The sequence below is a fragment of the Nerophis ophidion genome, linkage group LG06, assembly GCF_033978795.1.
Source record: "Nerophis ophidion isolate RoL-2023_Sa linkage group LG06, RoL_Noph_v1.0, whole genome shotgun sequence".
Lineage (NCBI taxonomy): Eukaryota > Metazoa > Chordata > Actinopteri > Syngnathiformes > Syngnathidae > Nerophis > Nerophis ophidion.
The window spans coordinates 43,739,465-43,765,567 of NC_084616.1; the positions used below are offsets into that span (position 1 = coordinate 43,739,465).

The window sequence follows — 26,103 nt, forward strand, 5'->3', positions numbered from 1 at the left end:
CCAATGTATTTCTCCCCCGCCCTCAGCGACCGCTCCCTCTCCTCGCTCGCCCACACACTCACTGACGTCACTCACCTGCTGTCAACACCATTAAAGGGCCACACACACATATGCTACTCTCATAACAAAGTGTTTAAAAACGATTATGCAAGTTGGACAAATGAGATGCCGAATCCAACCACTTTCATGTGGTATTGGACAGAAAGGAGGACTTTTTTTCTCCTCCATTTATCAGCACCACTGTCTGATTCCAATCAATGCAAGTCATCAGAATCAAGTAATACACCAACTATTCTTGTCTTCATGAAAGAAAAGGAATTTCTGTGTGTTAAACATGCTTGTATTATCATTAAACACCATTAACTTGTTAACAAAAATGTCTCTTTCATAAATACAGTAAATAAATATAAATTAAAAATATGAATGAGGTAGATCTCCTCGACCTGGTCAATTGAAAAGTAGCTCGCGTGCAGAAAAAGTGTGAGCACCCCTGGTTTAGTAAGTATGAATTGCTTTCGTTATATTGGAAAAAATACAAATGCTGCTTGGAGTGATGAATGAAGAAACCTTTCGAGCAATAAAACGCTACGGACTTTTGCTTCAAGGCACGAAACGTGACATGTACTTATTAGCAAAGACACATTTCTAAATGAACTGCACTGTTTTATAATCTGCAGGGTTGAAAGCTTTGGCAAAACAAATAGTGTTTACTATCAGAATACAGTCCATGCCCATATTTATCTACTGTATAGTACAGTACTTGTGGGCCACAAGCTCCCCCTCGATGGCCGCAAAAAGTATTAGTTTGTCAGCTGTGGTCCGTTGTGGTTAGAGTGTACGCCCTGAGGTCGGTAGGTTGTGAGTTCAAACCCTGGCCGAGTCATACCAAGGACTATAAAAATGGGACCAATTACCTCCTTGCTTGCCACTCAGCATTAAGGTTGGAATTGGGGGTTAAATCACCGAAAATGATTCTCGGGCGTGGCCATTGTTGCTCTCCACTGCTCCCCTCACCTCCCAGGGGGATGATCAAGGGTGATGGGTCAAATGCAGAGAATAATTCCGCCACACCTAGTGTGTGTGTGACAATCATTGGTACTTTAACTCAACTTTTATGGTCTGCAGAGGTCCTCAGTTATAATACACATGTCCACCACTTCTGGCAGTAATGACAATCTCATCCATCCATCCATTTTCTACCGCTTGTCCCTATCGGGTGTGAGACTGTGAGTGTGGATGTTGTCTGTCTATCCGTGTTGGCCCTGCGATGAGGTGGCGACTTGTCCAGGGTGTACACCGCCTTCTACCTGAATGCAGCTGGAATGACAATCTCAAACAAACTGAAAAAGTCTGAAGCTAAAGTTATACGTTTTCTTAAGCGCATATATTATGACTGAAGTGGTGAAGCTGTATTTTTATTTGCACTTACCTTTTATGGACAGTTGACAGCAGGAAACATGAAAAATATTATTATTCATTATTATTTTGTGAGCATTTATTTTAGCACTGTGTGATCGTATTAAAAAAAACACAATATCAGTTTTTCTGAGTACCTTCTTTTGATTAGTATTTATGTTACTGATCACCCTGACCGAAGCTTTGAAAATAATCTTAGTGATATAATAATAATCCCTATTGTTTCGTATCATTTGACAAGCGAAGTAAGTATGTTAGATATAATTGTTGAATTTGATTAAAAACATGAGTAAGATTACTAATTAGGTGTTAAATTTTAGTGGGTCCCGGGCGTACATGTAATGTAGAAGTCGGGCCCAGAGGTCAAAAAGGTTAAGAACCCCTGGTATATTACCATACCACCACTCTACTACTTCTACTACTTTTGAACATTTTCCCTTGTGGATCATTAAAGTTTGTTTAAGGCTAAGTCTATATAATACGTTAGTGATGCACTAGCTGTATCGATATTTGGGAACTAGTAAATGACAGAATGTATAGAGCTACTTTTTGGGTACTGATTAATGCGAAGGGCTACCAGTTTGATACACACTTAAATAAATTGCCAGAAATAGCCAATTTGCTCAATTTACCTTTAATAAATAAATATGTATGTATATATATATATATATATATATATATATATATATATATATATATATATATATATATATATATATATATATATATATATATATATATACAGTATATATATATATATATTATGGGTATTTCTGTCTGTCATTCCGTCGTACATTTTTTTTCCTTTTACGGAAGGTTTTTTGTAGAGAATACATGATGGAAAAAAACACTTAATTTAACGGTTTCAAAGAGGAAAAAACACCAAAAAAAATGAAAATTTAATTTTGAAACATAGTTTATCTTCAATTTCGACTATAAAATTCAAAATTTAACCGTAAAAAATTAAGAGAAAAACTAGCTAATTCAAATCTTTCTGAAAAAAAATAAAAAAATAATTTATGGAACATCATTAGTAATTTTTCCTGAATTAAGATTAATTTTAGAATTTTGATGACATGTTTTAAATAGGTTAAAATCCAATTTGCACTTTGTTAGAATATATAACAGATTGGACCAAGCTATATTTCTAACTAAGACAAGTCATTATTTCTTCTAGATTTTCCAGAACAAAAATTTTAAAATAAATTCAAAAGACTTTGAAATAAGATTTAAATTTGATTCTACAGATTTTCTAGATTTGCCAGAATAATTTTTTTGAATTTTAATCATAATAAGTTTGAAGAAACATTTCACAAATATTCTTTGTCGAAAAAACAAAAGCTAAAATGAAGAATTAAATTAAAATGTATTGATTATTCTTTCAATAAAAAAAAATAAAAAAAACTTTAACATTGATTTAAAATGTCAGGAAAGAAGAGGAAGGAATTAAAGAGTAAAAAGGTATATGTGTTTAAAAATCCTAAAATAATTTTTAAGGTTGTATTTTTTCTCTAAAATTGAAAGTTAATAAGAAGCAAAGTAAAACAATAAATTAATTTATTCAAACGAGTGAAGACCAAGTCTTTGAAATATTTTCTTTGATTTTCAAATTTGATTTGAGTTTTGTCTCTCTTAGAATTAAAAATGTTGAGCAAAGCCAGACCAGCTTGCTAGTAAATGAATTAAATTTAAAAAATAGAGGCAGCTCACTGGTAAGTGCTGTTATTTGAGCTATTTTTAGAACAGGCCAGCGGGCTACTCATCTGGTCCTTACGGGCTACCTGGTGCATAGAGTAATTACATAGATTTGCTTGTTGCTACTCTCTGGTAATTTAGTTCACGGTGAAGGATGTTGTCGTTGCACCAGTGTAAAAGTCAGAAGATCATCTTTGAGGTAGGCATATTACTCTTGAAAACAAAAAGACTGAGACTGTCATTTTTTTTTTTAGGTACTACCTGTGTTTGCAGTTGAGGGATGACATCCTATCCGGGCGTCTGCCCTGTTCTTTTGTTACCCACGCCCTTTTGGGCTCCTACACGGTTCAGGCTGAACTGGGAGACTACGAGCCAGAGGATCATGGGCCGGATTACGTCGCTGACTTCCGCTTTGCTCCTAACCAGACACGAGAGCTAGAGGAGAGGGTGATGGAGCTGCATCATAACTATAAGTCAGCACACATTTACTTCTTTGGTCCAACGACATTGATAGTGCTTGATTTGTGGCTCACGGTAGATTAAATTTTAACCAAATGTCGCTGCAGGGGAATGAGTCCAGCGGAAGCAGAAGTGAACTTTTTAGAAAATGCCAAGAAGCTTTCAATGTATGGGGTGGACCTACATCATGCAAAGGTACAAAAAGGCATGTCACATTCCTCAACAGCATCTGAACACACTTACAGTATCTGCTAATTTGCCCTTGCTGATTAGGATTCAGAGGGAATTGACATAATGCTCGGCGTGAGTGCCAATGGTCTGCTCATTTATCGAGACCGCCTGAGGATAAACCGCTTCGCTTGGCCAAAGATCCTCAAGATTTCTTATAAGAGGAGCAACTTCTACATTAAGATCCGCCCTGGAGAGGTACATAAACATGTCTTAATGAATTTTGCGTGACTTGGTTGGTCGTCATTGTGCAAACACACACAACATAATGGTGATTATAGCTAACAGTCGACTTTTTATGGTTTTAGTCTTTTTAAAATGACAATATTGCCTCTCTGTACTGCATTCTTAGTGATTTTGAGGTTTAATAATGTTACACTATGGGACAGCAGGTGTTTGGTGCTTTTTTTCCTTAGGCATTATTTGTGGTCCAAAGAAATATGAAATGAGTAAAATGCAATATTGTTTTTCCTCTTTTTGCTTTGTCCTTCGATAAATCAAAAACATGTTTGTCGTTTTTTTAACTGTTAACAAGCATTATATGTATGTGTGAACACTATGATGGTTTACTATTTGTCCTGCAGTGAATGTCCTTGGGGCTAACAACAGTGATTTGTATTCATTGTGCAGTTGTTTTGCTCCACAGTCAGCTGTCTCTAAGTTTTCCTGAGGGTTCAGGATGGCGTTTAATCCATTTTTTTTTTTCCAAAAAGGGACAACCATCAATGTGATGCTCAAAAACATGTTATATCGTTAATAACCTATTGATTGGACAGACATTGCTTCTGTTTACACCACTGAACATGTGATGGAGTGAGTGCACAAAACTCTATTTTTGTTGGATGGCTACAGATTCATGTGTCACTAAAGAATTTATGTCTGAGTGAACAAAAAAAATATTATTGATTCTTCCATTTCTCTGGAGTAATCACAGCTAAGGCCTTACACTATCCCTTCACTTTTCCTGCACTTTCTCCCCTCATTCTTCTTTGTTCACTTCCTTCTCCCATCACTTCTTCCCCTCACTGCTTAGTATGAACAGTTTGAGAGCACCATTGGCTTCAAGTTGCCCAACCATCGGGCCTCGAAGCGATTGTGGAAGGTTTGCATTGAGCACCACACCTTCTTCAGGTAGGACTTAGTACCTCACCTTTTCCTGTTGTAATACCTTGCACAGCCCTACTTTATTTCCCTTCCCAAACCTTGCAAATACAACTACCTACAAAAGTTGATAGAAAATAGCAACTGCTATTGGCTGGTTGTTATTTGATGACATCCACTCATTTGACCAATGAGTTTCTAAACTAATCCATAAACACTTTTACAGGTTGGTTTCTCCAGAGCCCCCTCCAAAGGGCTTTTTGGTGATTGGTTCCAAGTTCCGTTACAGTGGAAGAACTCAAGCTCAAACCAGACAGGCCAGCGCTCTGATTGACAGGCCTGCACCTCAGTTTGATCGCTCAGTTAGCAAGAGATACCTCCTGTCCCGAAGTATTGATGGGGGTAAGAGCACCAAAACTCATCACATTTTTCTTGTAATGATATGAAGGCTGTACTAGTAATCTCTTGGTTAGGAACTAAAAGTAACTATGTATCTAATTGGTGCAGTATTGTTTTTCCATGAGTTGAAAAGTCAGGGAATGTAAGAAGGCTGCATCTTACCATCTGGCATGATTTATTCAGCAGTTTGCAATAAATTGCTCCAAAAACAAAATTAATTTGTGATAAAATATGAAAGTTAACAACTGAAACGCCAGCCATCGAGCAGATGCTGCAACATCAACATCGATTTATTTTTCCTCGTTACATCCAGTTCAGGCAGCCACTTTTTGCCAAGCAGAGTTCACAGAGCTCAATTACCGTAACCTCATAGGCCAATTAAAAAATATGTTTCTCAAACCCCCATACACAGCCAGCAGGAATTTTTATTTAAACAGATGTACGCATTACTGCAAATCACAGTACTGAAAATAACTGCTCTATAATAAATATAAGTAGCCCATAACCCTGGCAGAGTTCATACTAATCTGACAATATGTTATTCTCTTACATGTTCTTCAAACCAAATGTAAATATTCCAAATAGATCTTCAGTATATGTTCCTTAAATCTCTACATTAAACTCGATTTTCCCAGCTTCAGCTTTAGGCAACAGTATGGACCAGTTGTCTCAGCGAAGCTTGAGCGAGCGCACACAGTTCATGTCCGGAGAAGACCTCGACCAAGAAGGCAGCCTGGACCTAGACCATGATCATTATGACTATCCAGACCAGGACCAAGACCAGGATCTTGACACTGACCAGGACGTGGACCTGTACCAAGGTCCAGATAACTTTCGGGGTGCTGGCTTCTCAACATCTGCTAAGACTTTGGAACTCAAGGTATGAGTCAAGAGTAGACTAAATTATAAAAATGAAACAACATTGTTTCAATGTGGAGTTTGCATGTTCTCTCCGTGACTGTGTGGGTTCCCTCCGGGTAGTCCAGCTTCCTTCCACCTTCAAAGACATGCACCTGGGGATAGGATGATTGGCAACACTAAATTGGCCCTAGTGTGTGAATGTGAGTGTGAATGTTGTCTGTCTATCTGTGTTGGCCCTGCGATGAGGTGGCAACTTGTCCAGGGTGTACCCCGCCTTCCGCCCGAATGCAGCTGAGATAAGCTCCAGCAACCGCCCCCCGTGACCTCGAAAAGGGACAAGCGGTAGAAAATGGATGGATAAATGGGTCCAAAACAATGCATTTTTTTAAACGAACCACCAGCTAGAGCGTTGGACTTTTCACACCCTTGTCTTTAATATCCCATAAAAATGGTTATGAAATTTGAGGTGTTGAGAGAAATTCTTCATGAACTTTGACTAACAGTCATACATTTTCCCCACCTGCCTTTGCATGTGAATCTGATATTCACAATCCCTATTTAACCTATCGTTCCATTTAAGCTCGACCGCTTTCAGCTCCACCAGAGATTTAATACCTCACAGTATTAGACTTCACACTTGCTCTTAAATCTCCTTTAATTTTTTTAAATGCCTCTAAAATGTTTTCCCTCGTTTCCTTTCCTCCTCCTCTTTTCTCCTCTCTGATGTCACCACCCATTTCTTGCTAACCACCAGTCATGTACTCTTCTCTGATCTTTTTGTTTTGCCCTTCGACTTGTCTTATCCTGTAGGCTGAGGACGCAGTCTCGCCTGTAGATTCAAAACCAGAGGTATTTTGGATACTTTTTGTGCGAATGTGGTTGTTGTTGGTCTTGTACCACACCCTGTGTCTGCACCCTGTGTTTTTGATTGTTTATCCTTTAAAGGAATGTAATTTCAATTTAGGCTGCGATTTTGCTGAGTCCCAATACGGGTAATCCGTTGAAACAGTTGTAGTTCGTTTTCAGACAAATAGTTTCTGTTAAACTGCAGGATGGGAGTGGTTCAGGACAGGTCGTCTAGAAACTAGAGACTTGGCACTTCCACCTTCTCAGTCACTGCCCTGCTGTTGCCTTTAGTGCAGCCCACACTGGTGTATACATTTAAATGAATGAATGATTGGTTGGACGAATTGGCAGCCACGTTTCTGCGAGTCTACCACAGGGCGGCTGTGGCTGAGATCAAGGTTACCAACCACCAGTATATGACTGTTAAGTAAATTAATAATGGGTTCTCAGCGCATAAAGCGTGTTGGGTGTTGATTAAGGCAATATAAAGATCCAATCCATGATTCTTTAATCATCATTATTCAATTCCTATTGACTATATTTGCAAATAAGATTTCATGCATTGCTAGAAAACACAATAGGTCAATATCAATTAGAAAAAAAAAATATATATATATATGTATATATATATATATATACATATACACATCTCAATCCTTGCTGTGCAGAGTTAGTGGTCAGTAAGGCAGAAGAAGTCAAAAGTTAAAAAGTCCACTTTCTGTATAATTGCAGTAAATGGAACTAAACCATTTTAATTACACTGTGTTTTGACTTGACAGTGAACTATGTGGAATATTGTAATACTGCATTGTATTGTGAAGTCCTTGCCAAAACCAAGCCCTACATGAAAAAAATGAATGTCGTACGAAAGTCCATTCATGTCAGAAATTCAACTTCAAATGTGAAACAAATATATGACATAGGCTCACAACATGCAAATTAATATATCGCAAGCCTTCTTTTGATATAATTTTGATGATTATAGCTCCCAGCTTACGAAAAATTTGATTTGAAAATCTCTGAAAATTTGGGGTTTTAAAAAACTGTAAGCTGTTATCATCAAAATGGTAACAAATTAAGGCTTGAAAAAAAGTTTCTATTAGGGCTGGACGATATATCGATTTAAACAATATATCACGGGTGCGATATTGAAAATTACTATATCGTAATATTTGAGTGTACGTTCTCACGCAGTTGCTTTTAGCTGCAGGCATTACACTACAGGCGTTTCTCACTCCTTCTCATCTCTCCTTCTCACAAAGATGTAAAACAAACCCACCTTCTTACATACGTCACATACTATCGCGCGTGTAGCGTCATAGGCCCTCGTCAAGCAGAGAGGTAGCAGCAGAGTTGGGACCAAGTCATTGTTTTGCAAGTCACAAGTAAGTCTCAAGTCTTTGCCCTCAAGTCTCAAGTCAAGTCCCGAGTCAAGACAGGCAAGTCCCGAGTCAAGTCCAAAGTCAATACTGGGAAGTCTCAAGTCAAGTCCCAAGTCCTGCATTTTGAGTTTCGAGTCATTTCAAGTCTTTTTAACCACATACTAATATATGTACACAGATTGTGTATGCTTTTAAAACGCTGTATGTATTTATTATTTAAAAAAAAACAGTGCTTACACTGCACTTCATAATAGCACTATTGACCAGTTGTTCTAAACATTTAACTCATTCCTTTACAGTATAAACACATTTCAAAAAACAAGTGCAACTGTACTTATTTCCACAAGTGTTAACATTGTATTTCCATGGAATATTGCATTGTAACTAGTTCCACAGCAGTTTATATCATGTTCTTACCTTATCTCATTGATCTCATCTCACACTATATATGTGTTTATGTGCGCGTACACATGAAAAACATAACAAATACATGAACATAACAATGAACAGTGCTGTACTTTTTAGATGTCAGGCCTCTATGGAATATGTACACATATTCTTAATATAGTATACATTTTAACTGACCTTTATTTGACTATGTTTGTCTTTTTGTAGGTGGCTAAAATATGCGGTGCTGCTGACCGCCGTCTAACGTTACGTTACTGTTTGTGATACATTCACTAACGTAACTTTATGTGTGGGTACCTCATGCAACCCTGCTTAAAAAAATCACTTGACAAAAAGTATGAATAATGTAGCGAACTGCAGTGGACGCAACAGATTGCTGTGTTTGCAATGACGTTATAACCATAGCCCTTTGAGACACTAGTGATTTAGGGCTATATAAGTAAACATTGATTGATTGATTGATAGACATCTTATAAGTAGACGCAGAATTGGCTGCTGTGACGCAAGCAATTTGGCCGCCATCTTGAAGTGGTGATGAGGAGCCGGCGAGCAGCCTAAACTGACAGTTGACAGGTAGAAAACAAAGATGATGGGCTGGTATTCAGCGTTTTCCTGCTCAAATGAGCGGACTGTTGAAAATAGGAATTGGGGGATTACTTTTCACAAGTAAGATTTAACATTAACATACTATTGGTTGTATTTTGTGAAAAGAATATTACCACAGAGTTAAGCAGGAGCAAAGAACTACAATATTTGTATGTGAAAATCACAAAGAAATCTTCTGGGGGAGGATGAGCCCCCTGCAGGTATGTGGTTTATAAACTTTCAGGCCCACCTAAAACAAAATTCACCAGCCGCCACTGATTATGATGCATTCTTATTTTATTGTAAACACAGATAAGTCTTCAAGTAACAATATTCAAATACTAACTTTGTTGGGTAAGACAGAATTTGGTTTTATTCTGAATCCAGTGAAACAGATTGGTGGTTTTAGCTGAAATAAAGACTTTCAGGTGTTTATATATGTTTAAGTATTTGGCAGACACTTTTATCCAAAGCAACATAAATGAAAAATACATACAAAACAATCTCTGTAAACATGATCATTTAAGGAAAGAATGTAATAGAAAATATCAATACAAAGTGTCAAGACAGAATAAATTATCTGCTGTTGCAGCAACAGAGTATAAGTCTATAACAGTGGTTCTCAACCTTTTTTCAGTGATGTACCCCCTGTGAACATTTTTTTTAATTCAAGTACCCTCTAATCAAAGCAAAGCATTTTTGGTTGAAAAAAAAGATAAAGAAGTAAAATACAGCACTATGTCATCAGTTTCTGATTTATTAAATTGTATAACAGTACAAAATATTGCTCATTTGTAGTGGTCTTTCTTGAACTATTTGAAAAAAAAAGATGTAAAAATAACTAAAAACTTGTTGAAAAATAAACAAATAATTCAATTTTAAATAAAGATTTCTACACATAAAAGTAATCAATTCAAAGTGCCCTCTTTGGGGATTGTAATAGAGATCCATCTGGATTCATGAACTTCATTCCAAACATTTCTTCACAAAAAAAAACTTTAACATCAATATTTATGGAACATGTTTACAAAAAATCTAGCTGTCAACACTGAATATTGCATTGTTGAATTTCTTTTCACAGTTTATGAACTTACATTCATATTTTGTTGAAGTATTATTCAGTAAATATATTTATAAAGGATTTTGAATTGTTGCTATTTTTAGAATATTTTAAAAAAATATCATGTACCCCTTGGCATACCTTCAAGTAACCCCATTTGAGAACCACTGGTCTATAGGTCCGTAAGATATATAGCTATCTAATGTATTCATACATTGTTTATGTAGGATATACGCGTGTATATACAACCTAATCATATTGTTTCTTTAACTTAAAAATAGCTGACTGTTTTTCCCCCCCTTCTCTGGGATTATATTCCCAGTTTTGATCTCAGACGTCTGGTCACTTATAGCACATAAGAATATTCTATTACTGTTAAGCAAATTAAGAACACACCAAGACATGTGTCCTTTATCATAGTTACACGTATGACAAAAAAGCGTGCGAGTATCAGTGGTATTCAGTGAGGTAAGATGTATGAAATGCACTGACAGTTCATTGCTCCTGCCAAATGAATTGCACTGAGTGGAGCGGATCACCACTCCAAGATGGCGACCGCGCGTCACGTCAGCGGCAACAGGCAGTAGCGCTCCATGCTGCGTCTACTTATAAGATGTCTATGGTTCTAATGTTAGCAGTGAGTTTACAGCCTCACTGATTTAACTACACAACAAATAAAAGTTACGTTACTCAGCCAATAAACGTTATCCTACATTCAAAACGTACCCTTCTTTGTGCAACTTCAAATGTCGAACGAAGTCCGAAGTTGTTGCGTCTCCGTCTGTAATCTTCCAACCGCATGTTTTGCATACGGCAATTACTGTTTTGTTGACCAAGTCGTACTTTTAATACCCGAACGAAACACTTTATGGCATAATTTTCCCTACTTATTCTTCTGTTGTTTGAGCGCAGTTCTGCTTGGTTTTCCTGCAATTTGATTGGATGAATGCTGTGTGACGAAAATAACGTGGATGTAAATTGATTGGCTGTTGTACTGACAAGTAGCGCACAGGCTGTCATCGCACACATGTTGACAAACACGCGTACACAATGGAAGATATGGAGTGCTCCTGAATAACTTTTTAATCGTTGGGTTTTGGGGAAAGTAGCAAGTCATGTCAAGTCAAAAGGCTCAAGTCCAAGTCGAGTCCCAAGTCATTGATGTTAAAGTCTAAGTCGAGTTGCAAGTATTTTTACATTTTGTCAAGTCGAGTCTAAAGTCATCAAATTCATGACTCGAGTCTGACTCGAGTCCAAGTCATGTGACTTGAGTCCACACCTCTGGGTAGCAGCATGGCTAACGTTAGCTGAGGCAGGTGGTGCAAGCGGAGCGGTGCGAGTGAGATTACAAGAGAGAGAAGGTGCGAAACTGACCACAAATGGAGGAAGAACAATTAATGCCCCAAAAAAACAGCAGGGGGTCAATCATCTGGCGGTGGTTTTGCTTCAAGCAGGAGGATATTCAGCAGACAACAGCAATATGAAAAGTATGCAGCAGAAGTGTTGCTACAAAATGTAGCAGCACTACCAGTTTGTTCTTTCATTTAAAGGCCTACTGAAATGAGATTTTCTTATTTAAACGGGGATAACAGGTCCATTCTATGTGTCATACTCGATCATTTCGCGATATTGCCATATTTTTGCTGAAAAGATTTAGTAGAGAACATCGACGATAAAGTTCGCAACTTTTGGTCGCTAATAAAAAAGCCTTGCCTGTACCGGAAGTAGCAAACGATGTGCGCGTGACGTCACAGGTTGTAGGGCTCCTCACATCCTTACATTGTTTACAATCATAGCCAGCAGCAGCTAGAGCTATTCGGACCGAGAAAGCGACAATTTCCCCATTAATTTGAGCAAGGATGAAAGATTCGGAGATCGGCGCCAGCGCCCCCCGCGACCCCAAAAGGGAATAAGCGGTAGGAAATGGATGGATGGATGAAATATTCGTGAATGAGGAAATTTAGAGTGAAGGACTCGAAGAAAAAAAATTAAAAGAAAAAAAAGTTAAAAGAAAAAAAAGGCAATTGCAGTGGGAGCGATTCAGATGTTTTTAGACACATTTACTAGGATAATTCTGGGAAATCCCTTATCTGCCTATTGTGTTGCTTGTGTTTTAGTGAGTTAAATAGTACCTGAAAGTTGGAGGGGTGTGGCCACGGGTGTGTTTACGCTAGAGTCTCTGAGGGAAGTCACGACGCTGCAGCAGGACAGTTTTGACACTGATCTCCAGTAAAAGACGACTTATTGCCACAATTTTCTCACCGAAAACTGCCGGTTGACATGTAGTCGGGATCCATGTTTGCTTGACCGCTCTGATCCATAGTAAAGTTTCACCTCCAGGAATTCTAAACAAGGAAACACCGTGTGTTTGTGTAGCTAAAGGCTAAAAGATTCCCACCTCCATCTTTCTACTTTGACTTCTCCATTATTAATTGAACAAATTGCAAAAGATTCAGCAACACAGATGTCCAGAATACTGTGTAATTATGCCATTAAAGCAGACTACTTATAGCTTGGATCGGGCTGGAAAATAACGTCCGCTACAACCCGAGAGGTCAAGCGCACGCGTCATCATACGAGTCATCATACCGCGATGTTTTCAACACGACACTTTGCGGAAAATTAAAAATTGTAATTTAGTAAACTAAAAAGGCCGTATTGGCGTGTGTTGCAATGTTAATATTTCATCATTGATATATAAACCTACAGACTGCGTGGTCGGTAGTGGGTTTCAGTAGGCCTTTAAAAAGTCACCCGTGAGAGAATGAAGAGTATTTAATAAATACAGTTTGGTCAATTGACTTAGTTGTGATTTCCCTCTCTGCATGAAAGTTTAAAACGAGCATATATTAATGCAGTTTGGAGAAGAATGTTTTAATGTAGACACATAGAATCATCATACTGCTGTGATTATATGCATCAAGTGTTCATTCAAGGCTAAGGCAAAATATCGATATATATATCGTATATCGCGATACGGCATAAAAATATTGACATATTAATAAAAGCCCTAGTTTCTATTACAAATTAGTTTCAGGTGAATTGCTGACATGAATGGAGTTCAACATTAAATTTCAGTTGTACATTAACTACCATTAGAGAGAGATACATTTATCAACATGGCAAAACAGACAGTCTTCAAGCGTTGCAGATTCAGCAGAAATGTTCCGTAGTTGAATGTTTTCTTGGCGGTTTAATTGCCAACAACTACTAACTACTAATATATGAGCATCAAAGAACATTGTAACGCCAACTCTACACATGAAACCTTTGTCCAAAAGGCCTCATATGCAGATGTACAAGTTTATTTCAGAGTCTTCAACAAAAGAGCTCTGCTCATTTTTAAGAGTCAAAATTGAGTGCATGCCTGCCTGCATGTTTGTCTACTGTCACATCTTTGCATGCAAATGACCCAAACTAATTAAATAAGATCCAACCTTCATTTCCTTCGCCTATCACCCCATCTCACTTGGCCCGCTCCCCAGATGGACAAGGACCTGGCCACGGCTCGGCCCAAACAGGAGGTACTTGCCTGTTTCGTGTACTTTGACGTCACAACACTTAGGGCCTGATCTACTACAGCTGTGCGTGCATTAAAACACCTGCCTACTTGTTGGCACACACAAAAATGATCCACTAAGATTATTTGCGGAGGACTTTGTCTCTTAAGGGAGCAAAAAGGAGCGCAATCCATTTAGCGCGTCTGTCTTCATGGATGTGTAGAACAGGGGTCACCAACGCGGTGCCCGTGGGCACCAGGTAGCCCGTAAGGACCAAAAGAGTATCCCGCTGGCCTGTTCTAAAAATAGCTCAAATAGCAGCACTTACCAGTGAGCTGCCTCTATTTTTTAAATTGTATTTATTTACTAGCCAAGCTGGTTTCGCTTTGCTCGACAATTTTAATTCTGAGAGAGAAAAAACTCAAATAGAATCTGAAAATCCAAGAAAATATTTTAAAGACTTGGTCTTCACCTGTTTAAATAAATTCATTTATTGTTTTACGTTGTAAAGAATAATAAATACATTTTAATTTAATTCTTCATTTTAGCTTCCGTTTTTTCGACAAAGAATATTTGTGAAATATTTTTTCAAACTTATTGTGATTAAAATAAATAAAAAATATTCTGGCAAATCTAGAAAATCTTTAGAATCAAATTTAAATCTTATTTCAAAGTCTTTTGAATTCCTTTAAAAATGTTTGTTCTGGAAAATCTAGAAGAAATAATGATTTTTCTTTGTAGGAAATATAGCTTGGTCAAATTTGTTATATATACTAACAAAATGCAGATTGGATTTTAACCTATTTAAAACATGTCATCAAAATTCTAAAATTAATCTTAATCAGGAAAAATTACTAATAATGTTCCATAAATTATTTTTCTTAATTTTTTTTGGTTGAATTCTGAATTTTAAAGAGTCGAAATTAAAGGTAAACTATGTTTCAAAATTTAATTTTCATTTTTTTCCTGTTTTCTCCTCTTTTAAACCTTTCAATTTAGTGTTTTTTTCATCATTTATTCTCCACAAAAAACCTTCCGTAAAAGGAAAAAAAAATGTACGATGGAATGACAGACAGAAATACCCATTTATATATATATATATATACATATATATATATACATATATATATATATATATATATATATATATATATATATATATATATATATATATATATATATATACATATATATATATATATATATATATATATATATATATATATATATCCATTTATCTATCTATATATATGTATATATATATATATATATATATATATATATATATATATATATATATATATATATATATATACATCTATATATATATATATACATCTATATATATATATATATACATCTATATATATATATATATGTAGGTGTGGGAAAAATCACAAGATTACTTCATCTCTACAGAACTGTTTCATGAGGGGTTCCCTCAATCATCAGGAGATTTTAATGGAAGCATTCACATACAATGGTTTATATAGGGCACAGAGTGGGTGGGTACAAGCAGGCGTAGGGTGTGGTGATTGGCTCATGTGTTACCTAGGAGGTGTTTCCGTCCGTGGCAGCATGTTGAAATGATTTCACTGCGCTTGTTGAGGGATGATAGATCTGGATGATATGTAATAAACAGTTTCTCTTTTAAGCATAGGTTGCATCTTTTATTACCACTGTTGTAAGGTGTGCTGGATGCAAGAATTTGCCATGTTATTGAATATTCAACATTATTGTCTTTGAGGTTCCAAATGTGTTTGCTGAGTTCTGTAGAATTCCGCAAAGTCTGGTTTCTAAAGGAGGCGTTTTGATTATTCCATCTTGTTTTGAACGCTCCTTCGGTTAATCCTACGTACGTGTCGGATGTGTTAATGTCCTTGCGTGTTACCTTTGCTTGGTAAACGACTGATGTCTGTAAGCACCCTCCGTTGAGAGGGCAATCAGGTTTCTTGCGACAGTTACATTCCTTATTGGTTTCAGAGTCGTTTAGTCTGGGGGTAGGCAGTCCTTGTGCAATTGCTTTGTTGTGGTTTGAAATTATTTGTTGTATGTTATTCATACAGCTGTAGCTCAATTTAATGTTGTTCTTGTTGAATATTTTTCTTAGGGTGTTGCCTTTGGGGAAGTGTTTGTCGATCAGAGTGAGGAACTTGCGCCCAAAGTTGGTTGAGACGTTTTTGCTGAATGGCGGGTTGTACCAGATGATGTTGTTTCGTTTTCTGCTCTTTTTTGGTTAGTTTCCTGGAGTGGGTTCATAGGTGAGGGTGAAGTTGTATCCGCTTTCATCAAGTGCTTTCTGGTACGGGGGGGGGTTGCTTGGTCGAATTCAGCTTTGCTAGATGACAGCATCGATAGCCTTTTATTAATTCCGGTAGGTATTCTTTTCGTGGTGGTGGGTGGGTGGTTGCTGTCATGGTGCACGTATTGGAGTGTTGTGTTGGGTTTTGTGAATGGTTGGTAGCTGTTATTTCTCAGGTTGAAAGTGACGTCGAGGAAGTTGACGGTTTGCTTGTTGGCTTCAATCGTGATCCGTAGGCCGTTTTCTTTGAAGATTTGGCATATGCGCTTCTTGGTGTTCTCGCTGCTTCTTGGCGAGGCGCGGCACACTGCCAGTCCGTCATCACGGTAAATACCAAGGTTCAGGTTGAGGCTAGCAAGCTGGGAGAGGAGGAAACTCCCAACGAGTTCGCACGTTTCTGCTCCGTCAAAACTCCCCATAGTAACGTCAAATGTTGAATTGTTCTTTTTTTGCCATGGTGTACTGTTGTGGATGAGTATGGAGTTCTTTGCGTGGATGATGGTGTTTCTTTCGTTGCCTGTGATTGAGTCGTAGTCCGAGGCGAAGATTAGTGCTTGGGTCAGTAGGTCTTGCGTGATGGAACGGTAAAATTCTTCGATGTCGAAGGAGATAAAGTTTTGTTGTTGTTTGTCTTGGATGTTGTTAAACCATTTGATTACTGCTGCTGTATTTCTCCATTGGTTGAGTGGTGTTTTGTCCTTGATTTTTGTGTTGATTCTGTCCAGGATTATTTTGCTGATTTTTCCTATTTCGGATTTAGTTGGGTTTATTAGTCGGCATGTTGGGTTATTTGCGAAGTTGGGTTTGTGGTCCTTCAATGGGATGAAGGCTTCTTTGTTGGCTGTGGCGTCCACCCTGTCCTCAATGTCCAGTTCGGTTGCGATCTGCTTGTTTTCCAGGTGGATGTTCTGTAAAGTGTTGGGTTGCGCTTTTTTGTATGATTTGGTGATGCTTTTGTCCAGTAAAGAGTTATGTTCTGGTTTGTCCATTCTGTAGAAGTTTGTGGTTTTATCGGCGGCTGTGCCCTATATAAACCATTGTATGTGAATGCTTCCATTAAAATCTCCTGATGATTGAGGGAACCCCTCATGAAACAGTTCTGTAGAGATGAAGTAGTATTGTGATTTTTCCCACACCTACATATTGCGCTCTACCACGGTATCGAGCACTATTCTCTGGATAATCCAATCAGGACATATTCCGCTCCAAAATCGATGCTGTCATCTAGCAAAGCAGAATTCGACCAAGCAACCCCCCCGTACCAGAAAGCACTTGATGAAAGCGGATACAACTTCACCCTCACCTATGAACCCACTCCAGGAAACCAACCATAAAAGAGCAGAAAACGAAACAACATCATCTGGTACAACCCGCCATTCAGCAAAAACGTCTCAACCAACATCGGCCGCAAGTTCCTCACTCTGATCGACAAACACTTCCCCAAAGGCAACACCCTAAGAAAAATATTCAACAAGAACAACATTAAATTGAGTTACAGCTGTATGAATAACATACAACGAATCATTTCAAACCACAACAAAGCAATTGCACAAGGACTGCCTACCCCCAGCCTAAACGACTCTGAAACCAATAAGGAATGTAACTGTCGCAAGAAACCTGATTGCCCTCTCAACGGAGGGTGCTTACAGACATCAGTCGTTTACCAAGCAAAGGTAACACGCAAGGACATTAACACATCCGACACGTACGTAGGATTAACCGAAGGAGCGTTCAAAACAAGATGGAATAATCACAACGCCTCCTTTAGAAACCAGACTTTGCGGAATTCTACAGAATTCAGCAAACACATTTGGAACCTCAAAGAGAATAATGTTGAATATTCAATAACATGGCAAATTCTTGCATCCAGCACACCTTACAACAGTGGTAATAAAAGATGCAACCTATGCTTAAAAGAGAAACTGTTTATTATATATCATCCAGATCTATCATCCCTCAACAAGCGCAGTGAAATCATTTCAACATGCCGCCACAGACGGAAACACCTCCTAGGTAACACATGAGCCAATCACCACACCCTACGCCTGCCTGTACCCACCCACTCTGTGCCCTATATAAACCATTGTATGTGAATGCTTCCATTAAAATCTCCTGATGATTGAGGGAACCCCTCATTAAACAGTTCTGTAGAGATGAAGTAGTCTTATGATTTTTCCCACACCTACATATTGAGCTCTACCACGGTATCGAGCAGTATTCTCTGGATAATCCAATCAAGACATATATATATATGTATATATATATATATATATATATATATATATATATATATATATATATATATTAAAGGTAAATTGAGCAAATTGGCTATTTCTGGCAATTTTTTTAAGTGTGTATCAAACTGGTAGCCCTTCGCAATAATCAGTACCTAAGAAGTAGCTCTTGGTTTTAAAAAGGTTGGTGACCCCTGGTGTAGAACATATGATGATTATCAGAACACCCACAATACTGGTAGGAGAAAATGCCAATACAATTATTTAGCGCACACAGTGTGATTTATTTATGCTGTCTTTATTCAGTACATCTAAAATTACGTGCGAACTGGCAGTTGTGCAGAAATTGTTATGAGAAAGAAGGCGATTGCGCTGCAGCTCCATCCTACATATGCTTGCCAACATACATTATAGGGAATGTCAACAATACAACATTATGGACATATTGTCTATTCAGCAATATCATTTTATAATTTTATAGCTGCTGTAGGTAGTGATGGGTCCGGCAACACCGATGCATCGGCGCATGCGTCAAGCTCATAGAACACCCTATGTCGGTGCGCGTACTGCTTTTAGAAAGTCACGTGACCGATCATGAGCTGTACTGGTCACATGATCGATACGCGAACTGTGTCAAACTGACACCTGCGCGCCAAACTGTGTTTATAAGGAAGCGCATCTGTCAACGAGATGCTGCTGCCAACACAATCGCCGCACTTCTGTCGTTGATCATTTGTAATTTATCATCATTGGAGATCATGGAGCAGCCTCAGGCAAAAAGAAAGATTTCCGCCGTAAAATAATAACTAAGATGAGAAAATCGTCTGAAATTTAATACGTTGGAAAACATTTTTTTTTTTTATAAAAATGTGTCAAAGAAATAAAAATTAAAAATCCCAGTCCACAAGCATCCTTATTCACAACACGTTCTCTTAGATTTCCATGTTACGATACATATTCACATTATTTATTGACTGTATCTAAAAAAGATAAAAATATATTTTTATTTAAATAAAGATATGAAATAATCCTAAATGAAACACAATGACTTGGTTTATATTATTGTATATACTAGGTCATAAAATCAATGTCAGTTGAGTCGGTTCATTGGTTACCTGTAGGGATTTTTAATGTCCAGCAGATGTCAGTGTGACAGTCGCTTGCTGTCTGTCGTGTGGGTTCCCAGGACCATCAAGGAAGGACATTTTGCTCTTGAGCAGGTTTGACTCCGGTTTCTTTTTCAATAAACAAGCTTTAGTGTGGGTCGGATCGCTTTGCAGCTGCTCCTTTCCACTGATCGCTCACGGTCCGCTCTTTCAGCTGCCGTCGTTGTCGTCCTCTACTATGGCTCGCTCTCTGTCGTTCTTTGATCGCTTTTGCTGTTCATCTTCTCCTGCAGGCTCTCCAGCTCCTTCCTCCTCGATCTTTCCTTCCTCTCCCCTTTTATACTGTGTCAGGAGAAATGTTAATTGTTTCCCGGTGTGTGCGCCACGCACCTGAATTCGATTGTGGCGGCGTCGCTCCCGGCATGCCCCGCCTCTCTGCCCCGCCGCATTTTCCGCCTCCTTTCCGCCATGTTGGGCAGGGCTGCAGCGAGCCCTGCCCCACCGTCGGCTGCGCCTCTCCACAGTCGGTATTTAGTGACACAGTATCGACACGGTATCAATACAGTTTTGCAATGTGTTGAAATGCTTCATGACGCCTCATCAACCCATCACTAGCTGTAGGACTTAAGGGACTGTGTAGAGGGCGTTCCCTACCCGTTCCATGGATACCACGTCACAGGAGTTAGATGTGCCGTTTAGCAGAGTTTTAATCAACATGCGATGCCAAGAACAATCTTTTCAGTACAATCTTTTCAGATGTCTGTCTCTCCAGTTTCTCCCACCTGGTTCCTCCGCTGGCCGCTCACTGTTAAAGACAACAGCTGATTAGATTAACATGTACCGCCTGCGAAATCTAATCACCTGCCAGCTGTGTCTCTCAGTCCCGCACAAGCATCGCCCCTAGTTGATGGTGCTCAGCCCTCAACACCATTGACTGATAGATAGATAGATAGATAGATAGATAGATAGATAGATAGATAGATAGATAGATAGATAGATAGATAGATAGATAGATAGATAGATGGATGGATGGATGGATGGATGGATGGATGGATGGATGGATGGATGGATGGATGGATGGATGGATGGATGGATGGATGGATGGATGGATGGATGGATGGATGGATGGATAGATAGATAGATAGATAGATAGATAGATAGATAGATAGATAGATAGATAGATAGATAGATAGATAGATAGATAGATAGATAGTACTTTATTGTTTCCTTCAGGAGAGTTCCTTCAGGAAAATTAAAATTCCAGCAGCAGTGTACAGAGTTGAGATCAATTGAAAAAAAAAAATAGATAAATAAAAACATTTTAAAAAATGATGCGTTGACCTCTGCTCCTGCAGCACGCTGATCACACCCTCCCCCCACAGGCTGATTAAAACTAATTAAGTTGATGGGTTTTGGTTTCCGCTGCCATTTTTTTTAACATTTGTTTCATCATATACATGTAAAAAAAAGTAATTTGGAATAGGCATTTTCTGGCACCTGAAACATTTCAGCACGGGCTCACAGTTAATGCCAGTGTGTCCAATGAGCGCACCTTCAGCGCCCCAAAAAAGTGAATTTCACTGCAGAACTGCCTCTAAAATCCCCAGAAAAAGTGGAACACCTGTGCTGCAAGTTACAAAACATAGCAACACACCACAGGTATGAGCTTGCATGATGACATTAATATCCACTGAGGATCTCCATGCTGAAAGCCGCAGAGTACACGCAAAAACCTCATTTAAAGAGGCCGGTCTGCATCAGTTTTTAACTGTACACCGGGTCTTAGTTGATCACACGCAGCACACACACTGGTAGAACACACACTTTTATTGTTTTGTACACACTGTTTAGAGTGTGATATGTGGTTCTTAGAAGATCCGGCCCTTAGTGTACTGCAAGAACAATTAAACTGCTTATTCTTACTTCCGTGTGAAACATTCATACACAAATTGCATTGTCCTTCTGTATGTCAGCAGCACATTTTCACAACAATATCGTCCGCCAAAGTGTTGTTTGTCTGTCGATTTGAAAGCACGACTTTGGAGAATAATGTAAATTTATCACAATTGTAAATGTTCTTTGTATTGAAAAATGTATGAAGAACATAAACCAGAAACCCAAGAAAGTAAATTTATATACCGTATTTTTCGTAGTATAAGTCGCTCCGGAGTAGAATTCGCACCTGCTGAAAATGCATAATAAAGGGGGAAAAAAACATATAATTCGCACTGGAGTATAAGTCACATTTTTTGGGGGAAATTTATTTGATAAAACCCAACACCAAGAATAGACATTTGAAAGGCAATTTAAAATAAATAAAGAATAGCTAATAACAGGCTGAATAAGTGTACGTTATATGACGCATAAATAACCAACTTAGAAGGTGCCTGGTATGTTAACGTAACATATTATGGTAAGAGTCATTCAAATAACTATAACATATAGAACATGCTATACGTTTACCAAACAATCTGTCACTCCTAATCGCTAAATCCCATGAAATCTTATATGTCTAGTCTCTTACGTCAATGAGCTAAATAAGACGCACACCGGCCAAACTATGAAAAAAACAGCGACTTATAGTCAGAAAAATACGGTACTGTATATTTTTCTTTGTTGCTTCTTGCCAATACATTTGACTATGTTGGAAAGCCTTTTTATTTCTCTTTTACATGATTGTGAGGAACCTGGATTTGTGGGATGTTCTTTGCGTATGCCAAAAGTTTATCATTGACTCCTTTCTGCTGACAATCAGATGCTTGGCAGTATTGTAGGATGTGTTGGTCAAAATCCCCATCACTGAAAAAGAAAGCTTGTTATGACTGACAGTAATCCCATATGTCCGTAGTCTGGAATCAAAGGTCATCTTCCATGTTGACAACACTTGCTCCCGGATTGGTGTGTTTATCAGACACTACCTTCAGAATTTGGAAGTAGCAAGGAAAGAGTGGCTTGCCAACAGTCCTCGCCTTCACCAAACGGAACACTTTATGGACTTCCTACACAACAACATTAGCTGGGTTGTGACAAATTCTGGTTGCAGAGTGGAATGTGTTTCCTCAGCAGTGTTTGGGGTGGTTGTGGCTGTGTAAAATTGTCATTTTTGTTGTCACATAACATCAGGATAGGACATTTGCACATACCTGTACTCGGTTGTGCTGTTCATTCTGTAAATAAATGCATGTTCCTCACAGATGTTACATTGTTTAAAAGAGAAAGGCATGTATTGGCAATGAGCACTGTTAGAACAAAGACATTTACTTATGTCAAAAGACATTTGCTTAATCCAGCATGGTAGGTATTACCTTATAGCTTATAGTTTACCTATAGTTCCATGTGATACTGTTTTATTATAAATTACTTATCTGGAAAGCTGATTTGCGTCTGTTTATTTGTAACCCTGTATTGACCTCCATTGCCTGAGCAGCAGTTTTTGGACAAGCCTGAAGATGTTCTACAGAAGCACCAGGCTAGCATCAATGAGCTAAAAAGGGCTTTGAGACAACCCAATAGCAAGGTGACCCAGAGGGACAAACGGGTCTGCTCGGCAACTCCTCCTGGAGGAACACTGGAACGGAAAACAGTAAGAATGAGATTCAATTCTCAACTGTTATTTTTTGTTCCTTTTTCTTGGTATGTTTGGGTTGGCCAGGTGTCCTGTAATGTCTCATCCGACTTTTCCAAACGTTACTTAATGATACAAATCAACAAAAGTGAGAAAAAACATATATTGGCATATGACAGAGCACTGATTTGCATTTTCCCTTTAATTGTCTTAAAATATAATTGTCAGTTGTTCATAAAGGTAACAACGATAGGAGTGTCACACTAGGCTAACACAATTGTTTACTCTATGTCAACTCAGGCGACTGGGGAAGCCAAAATGATTGACAAGCAGGATGCTAATGGACAAGCGCTGGATTATAACTCAAATGTGGCTAGAGACACTTTGACAGTTACCCCTTGGACTGGGGAAAGCGGGACAACATGGGACACTGCGAAGTCTCCTTTTGGATTATCTCCTAAATGTGGTTTAGGACCATTGGAACTAAACAATGCAAGCCCCGTGGATGAACCTCTGGCTCCTAACATTGGCTATGATTCTTTCCTAAAGAGTTCCATGCATGAAAATGGATATGGCTCCCCGAAGGAAAAACTAGGAAATGGAACAAAAAGTATCGATGTGACGCTTTGCCAATACAAAAAAAGCATACATCAAGCATTAACTAATAACTCCTCGGAGGCTCTGGATCCAGTCCTAAAGGAAAAATGTGAAAGGGAGAAAATTGAAGGCCTGAGTGCAGAGGATTTGCTGAAAGACTGCAGCAAAACTGTGAACTCTGAAGTCTCCAAAGTTATTCCTCTTAAACCACAAAGATCCAAAAAATCTTTGAATAAAGACAACAAAGGTGGTGTTAACCCTCAAAACCATTCCGAGTGGTGCATCGTTGGGGATACTTCAATGATACGATCAAAAGGCGAATCCTGTGAGACGAGGAGAGGAGAGGAAAACAATGGATTGCAGTCCCCCAAAGGTGAAATACATGAAGACTCAGCAACTACAAAATACCAGAGAAGTCCTGGACCACCAAATCAACAAGACTTTAGACATCTCAGGGATGCGACAAGTCCAACGCCCAAAGGTTGTGAGCAACAGGAAGACTTTAAAGAGAGTCCTATTTGTCGATTCACATTCCCTACTGTTCCCCCACGCACACTTCCTCTGAAAAAGCAGTGGTCCAGAGACCGACACGGCAACTCGGACTGCACACTCCTCCACTTCAGAACCTACCAAGACACCACCAAGAGGAAGCAAGCGGTAAAACACCCACAACCCCCTGTCCATCATGGGAAAGTAAAACATTGCATGAGCTTGACCGCAATGTCATGCAAATCTTGTTTTTGCCATTTTAAAGTCAACCAAAAATCCCACTCTCATACTTCAGAACTCATATGGCTGAGAAAGCAAAAGCCATTGATCGACCTAAGTCCTCTCCACAGTCCAGCAAGCTTTTTGCTTTCTTTTTGCTGCCTTCTGCAAAGCTTGACATCTGCTTGGCCATATCAGAACACCGCGGGCCTTGACACTAAGGTCTCGTTAGCCTTCCAACATCCAAAGGTGGCTGCTGTTGCAAGGAGCGCAAGGCCTTTTCCCCCAACATTCTTTCTTGAAAATATACCAGTAAATAGGCTGTGAAACTAAATGTCCTGCCGGGCACCTCTGTACTAATGGTAGAAAACATACAATCATCAATTAGATAAGGTCACAGGCTGCAGAGCTGCCAAACCTTTCTGGGTTCAGGCCTTCATACATCCCATTTCCAAATGAATACATTTCCCCTGAAAAGGGTTATTTAAAAAAATGGAGCAGTTCAGTGCATGACATTACAGTTCTTTTTTAAGTGAAAAATAGCATGTTTCTGACTGTAACCTGAGTGAGGAATTCTCTTTGTGTGCTTGTTTTCTGCCTGAAACTTCAATGGATGAATACCCATGCATTAAACAAACACCAAGCATTACCAACTTCTCTTATTAAAATCCCATTGTTTTTGATAATTTGCCATGCAAATACATTTTAGAATGCATTTCGGTATTGTTTGTATATTAATGCCTCCTTTTTTGTTTTTCTATAGGAGACCCCTCCCACGCCAGCCATTCATGAGGAACCTCTCAGTGATTCCTCGGTGAGTAATCACACACGCTAAACACAGACAGACAGACAGACCGACAGACAGACAGACAGACACATACAGTCGCGATCAAAAGTTTACATACACTTTTAAAGAACATAATGTCATGGCTGTCTTGAGTTTCCAATCATTTCTACAACTGTTGTTTTTTTGTGATAGAGTGATTGGAGCACAAACTTGTTGGTCACAAAAAAAAACATTCATGAGGTTTGGTTCTTTTAGGAATTTATTATGGGTCTACTGAAAATGTGACCAAATCTGCTGGGTCAAAAGTATACATACAGCAATGTTAATATTTGGTTACATGTCCCTTGGCAAGTTTCACTGCAATAAGGTGCTTTTGGTAGCCATCTGTCAAGCTTCTGATTGAATTTTTGACCACTCTTCTTGACAAAATTGGTGCAGTTCAGCTAAATTTGTTGGTTTTATGACATGGACTTGTTTCTTCAGCATTGTCCACACATTTAAGTCAGGACTTTGGGAAGGCCATTCCAAAACCTTAATTCTAGCCCAATTTAGCCATTCCTTTACCACTTTTGACGTGTGTTTGGGGTCATTGTACTGTTGGAACACCCAACTGCGCCCAAAACCCAACCTCTGGGCTGACGATTTTAGGTTTGTTGCGATTAATTTGGAGGTAATACTCTTTTTTTATGTCCCGTTTACTCTCTGTAAAGCACCAGTTCCATTCACGGAAAAACAGGCCCAGAGCATAATACTACCACCACCGTGCTTGACAGTAGGAGCAGTGTTCCTGGGATTAAAGGCCTCACCTTTTCTCTTCCAAACATATTATTGGGTATTGTGGCCAAACAGCTATTTTTTTGTTTC

General features: G+C 38.6%; 1 protein-coding gene across 1 annotated transcript in view; it reads left to right on the forward strand.

The window, feature by feature from the left end:
* The window catches only part of si:dkey-178k16.1 (band 4.1-like protein 1), a 130,047-nt gene that overhangs the window by 88,838 nt on the left and 15,106 nt on the right, over positions 1–26,103 (forward strand). Inside the window, exons 7-16 of the mRNA XM_061903852.1 lie at positions 3,366–3,584; positions 3,678–3,765; positions 3,844–3,996; positions 4,832–4,929; positions 5,126–5,301; positions 5,934–6,178; positions 6,970–7,008; positions 13,926–13,964; positions 23,010–23,165; positions 25,216–25,266. Of these exons, the coding sequence (XP_061759836.1) occupies positions 3,366–3,584; positions 3,678–3,765; positions 3,844–3,996; positions 4,832–4,929; positions 5,126–5,301; positions 5,934–6,178; positions 6,970–7,008; positions 13,926–13,964; positions 23,010–23,165; positions 25,216–25,266 (1,264 nt within the window). The remainder of the gene's footprint in view (positions 1–3,365; positions 3,585–3,677; positions 3,766–3,843; positions 3,997–4,831; positions 4,930–5,125; positions 5,302–5,933; positions 6,179–6,969; positions 7,009–13,925; positions 13,965–23,009; positions 23,166–25,215; positions 25,267–26,103) is intronic.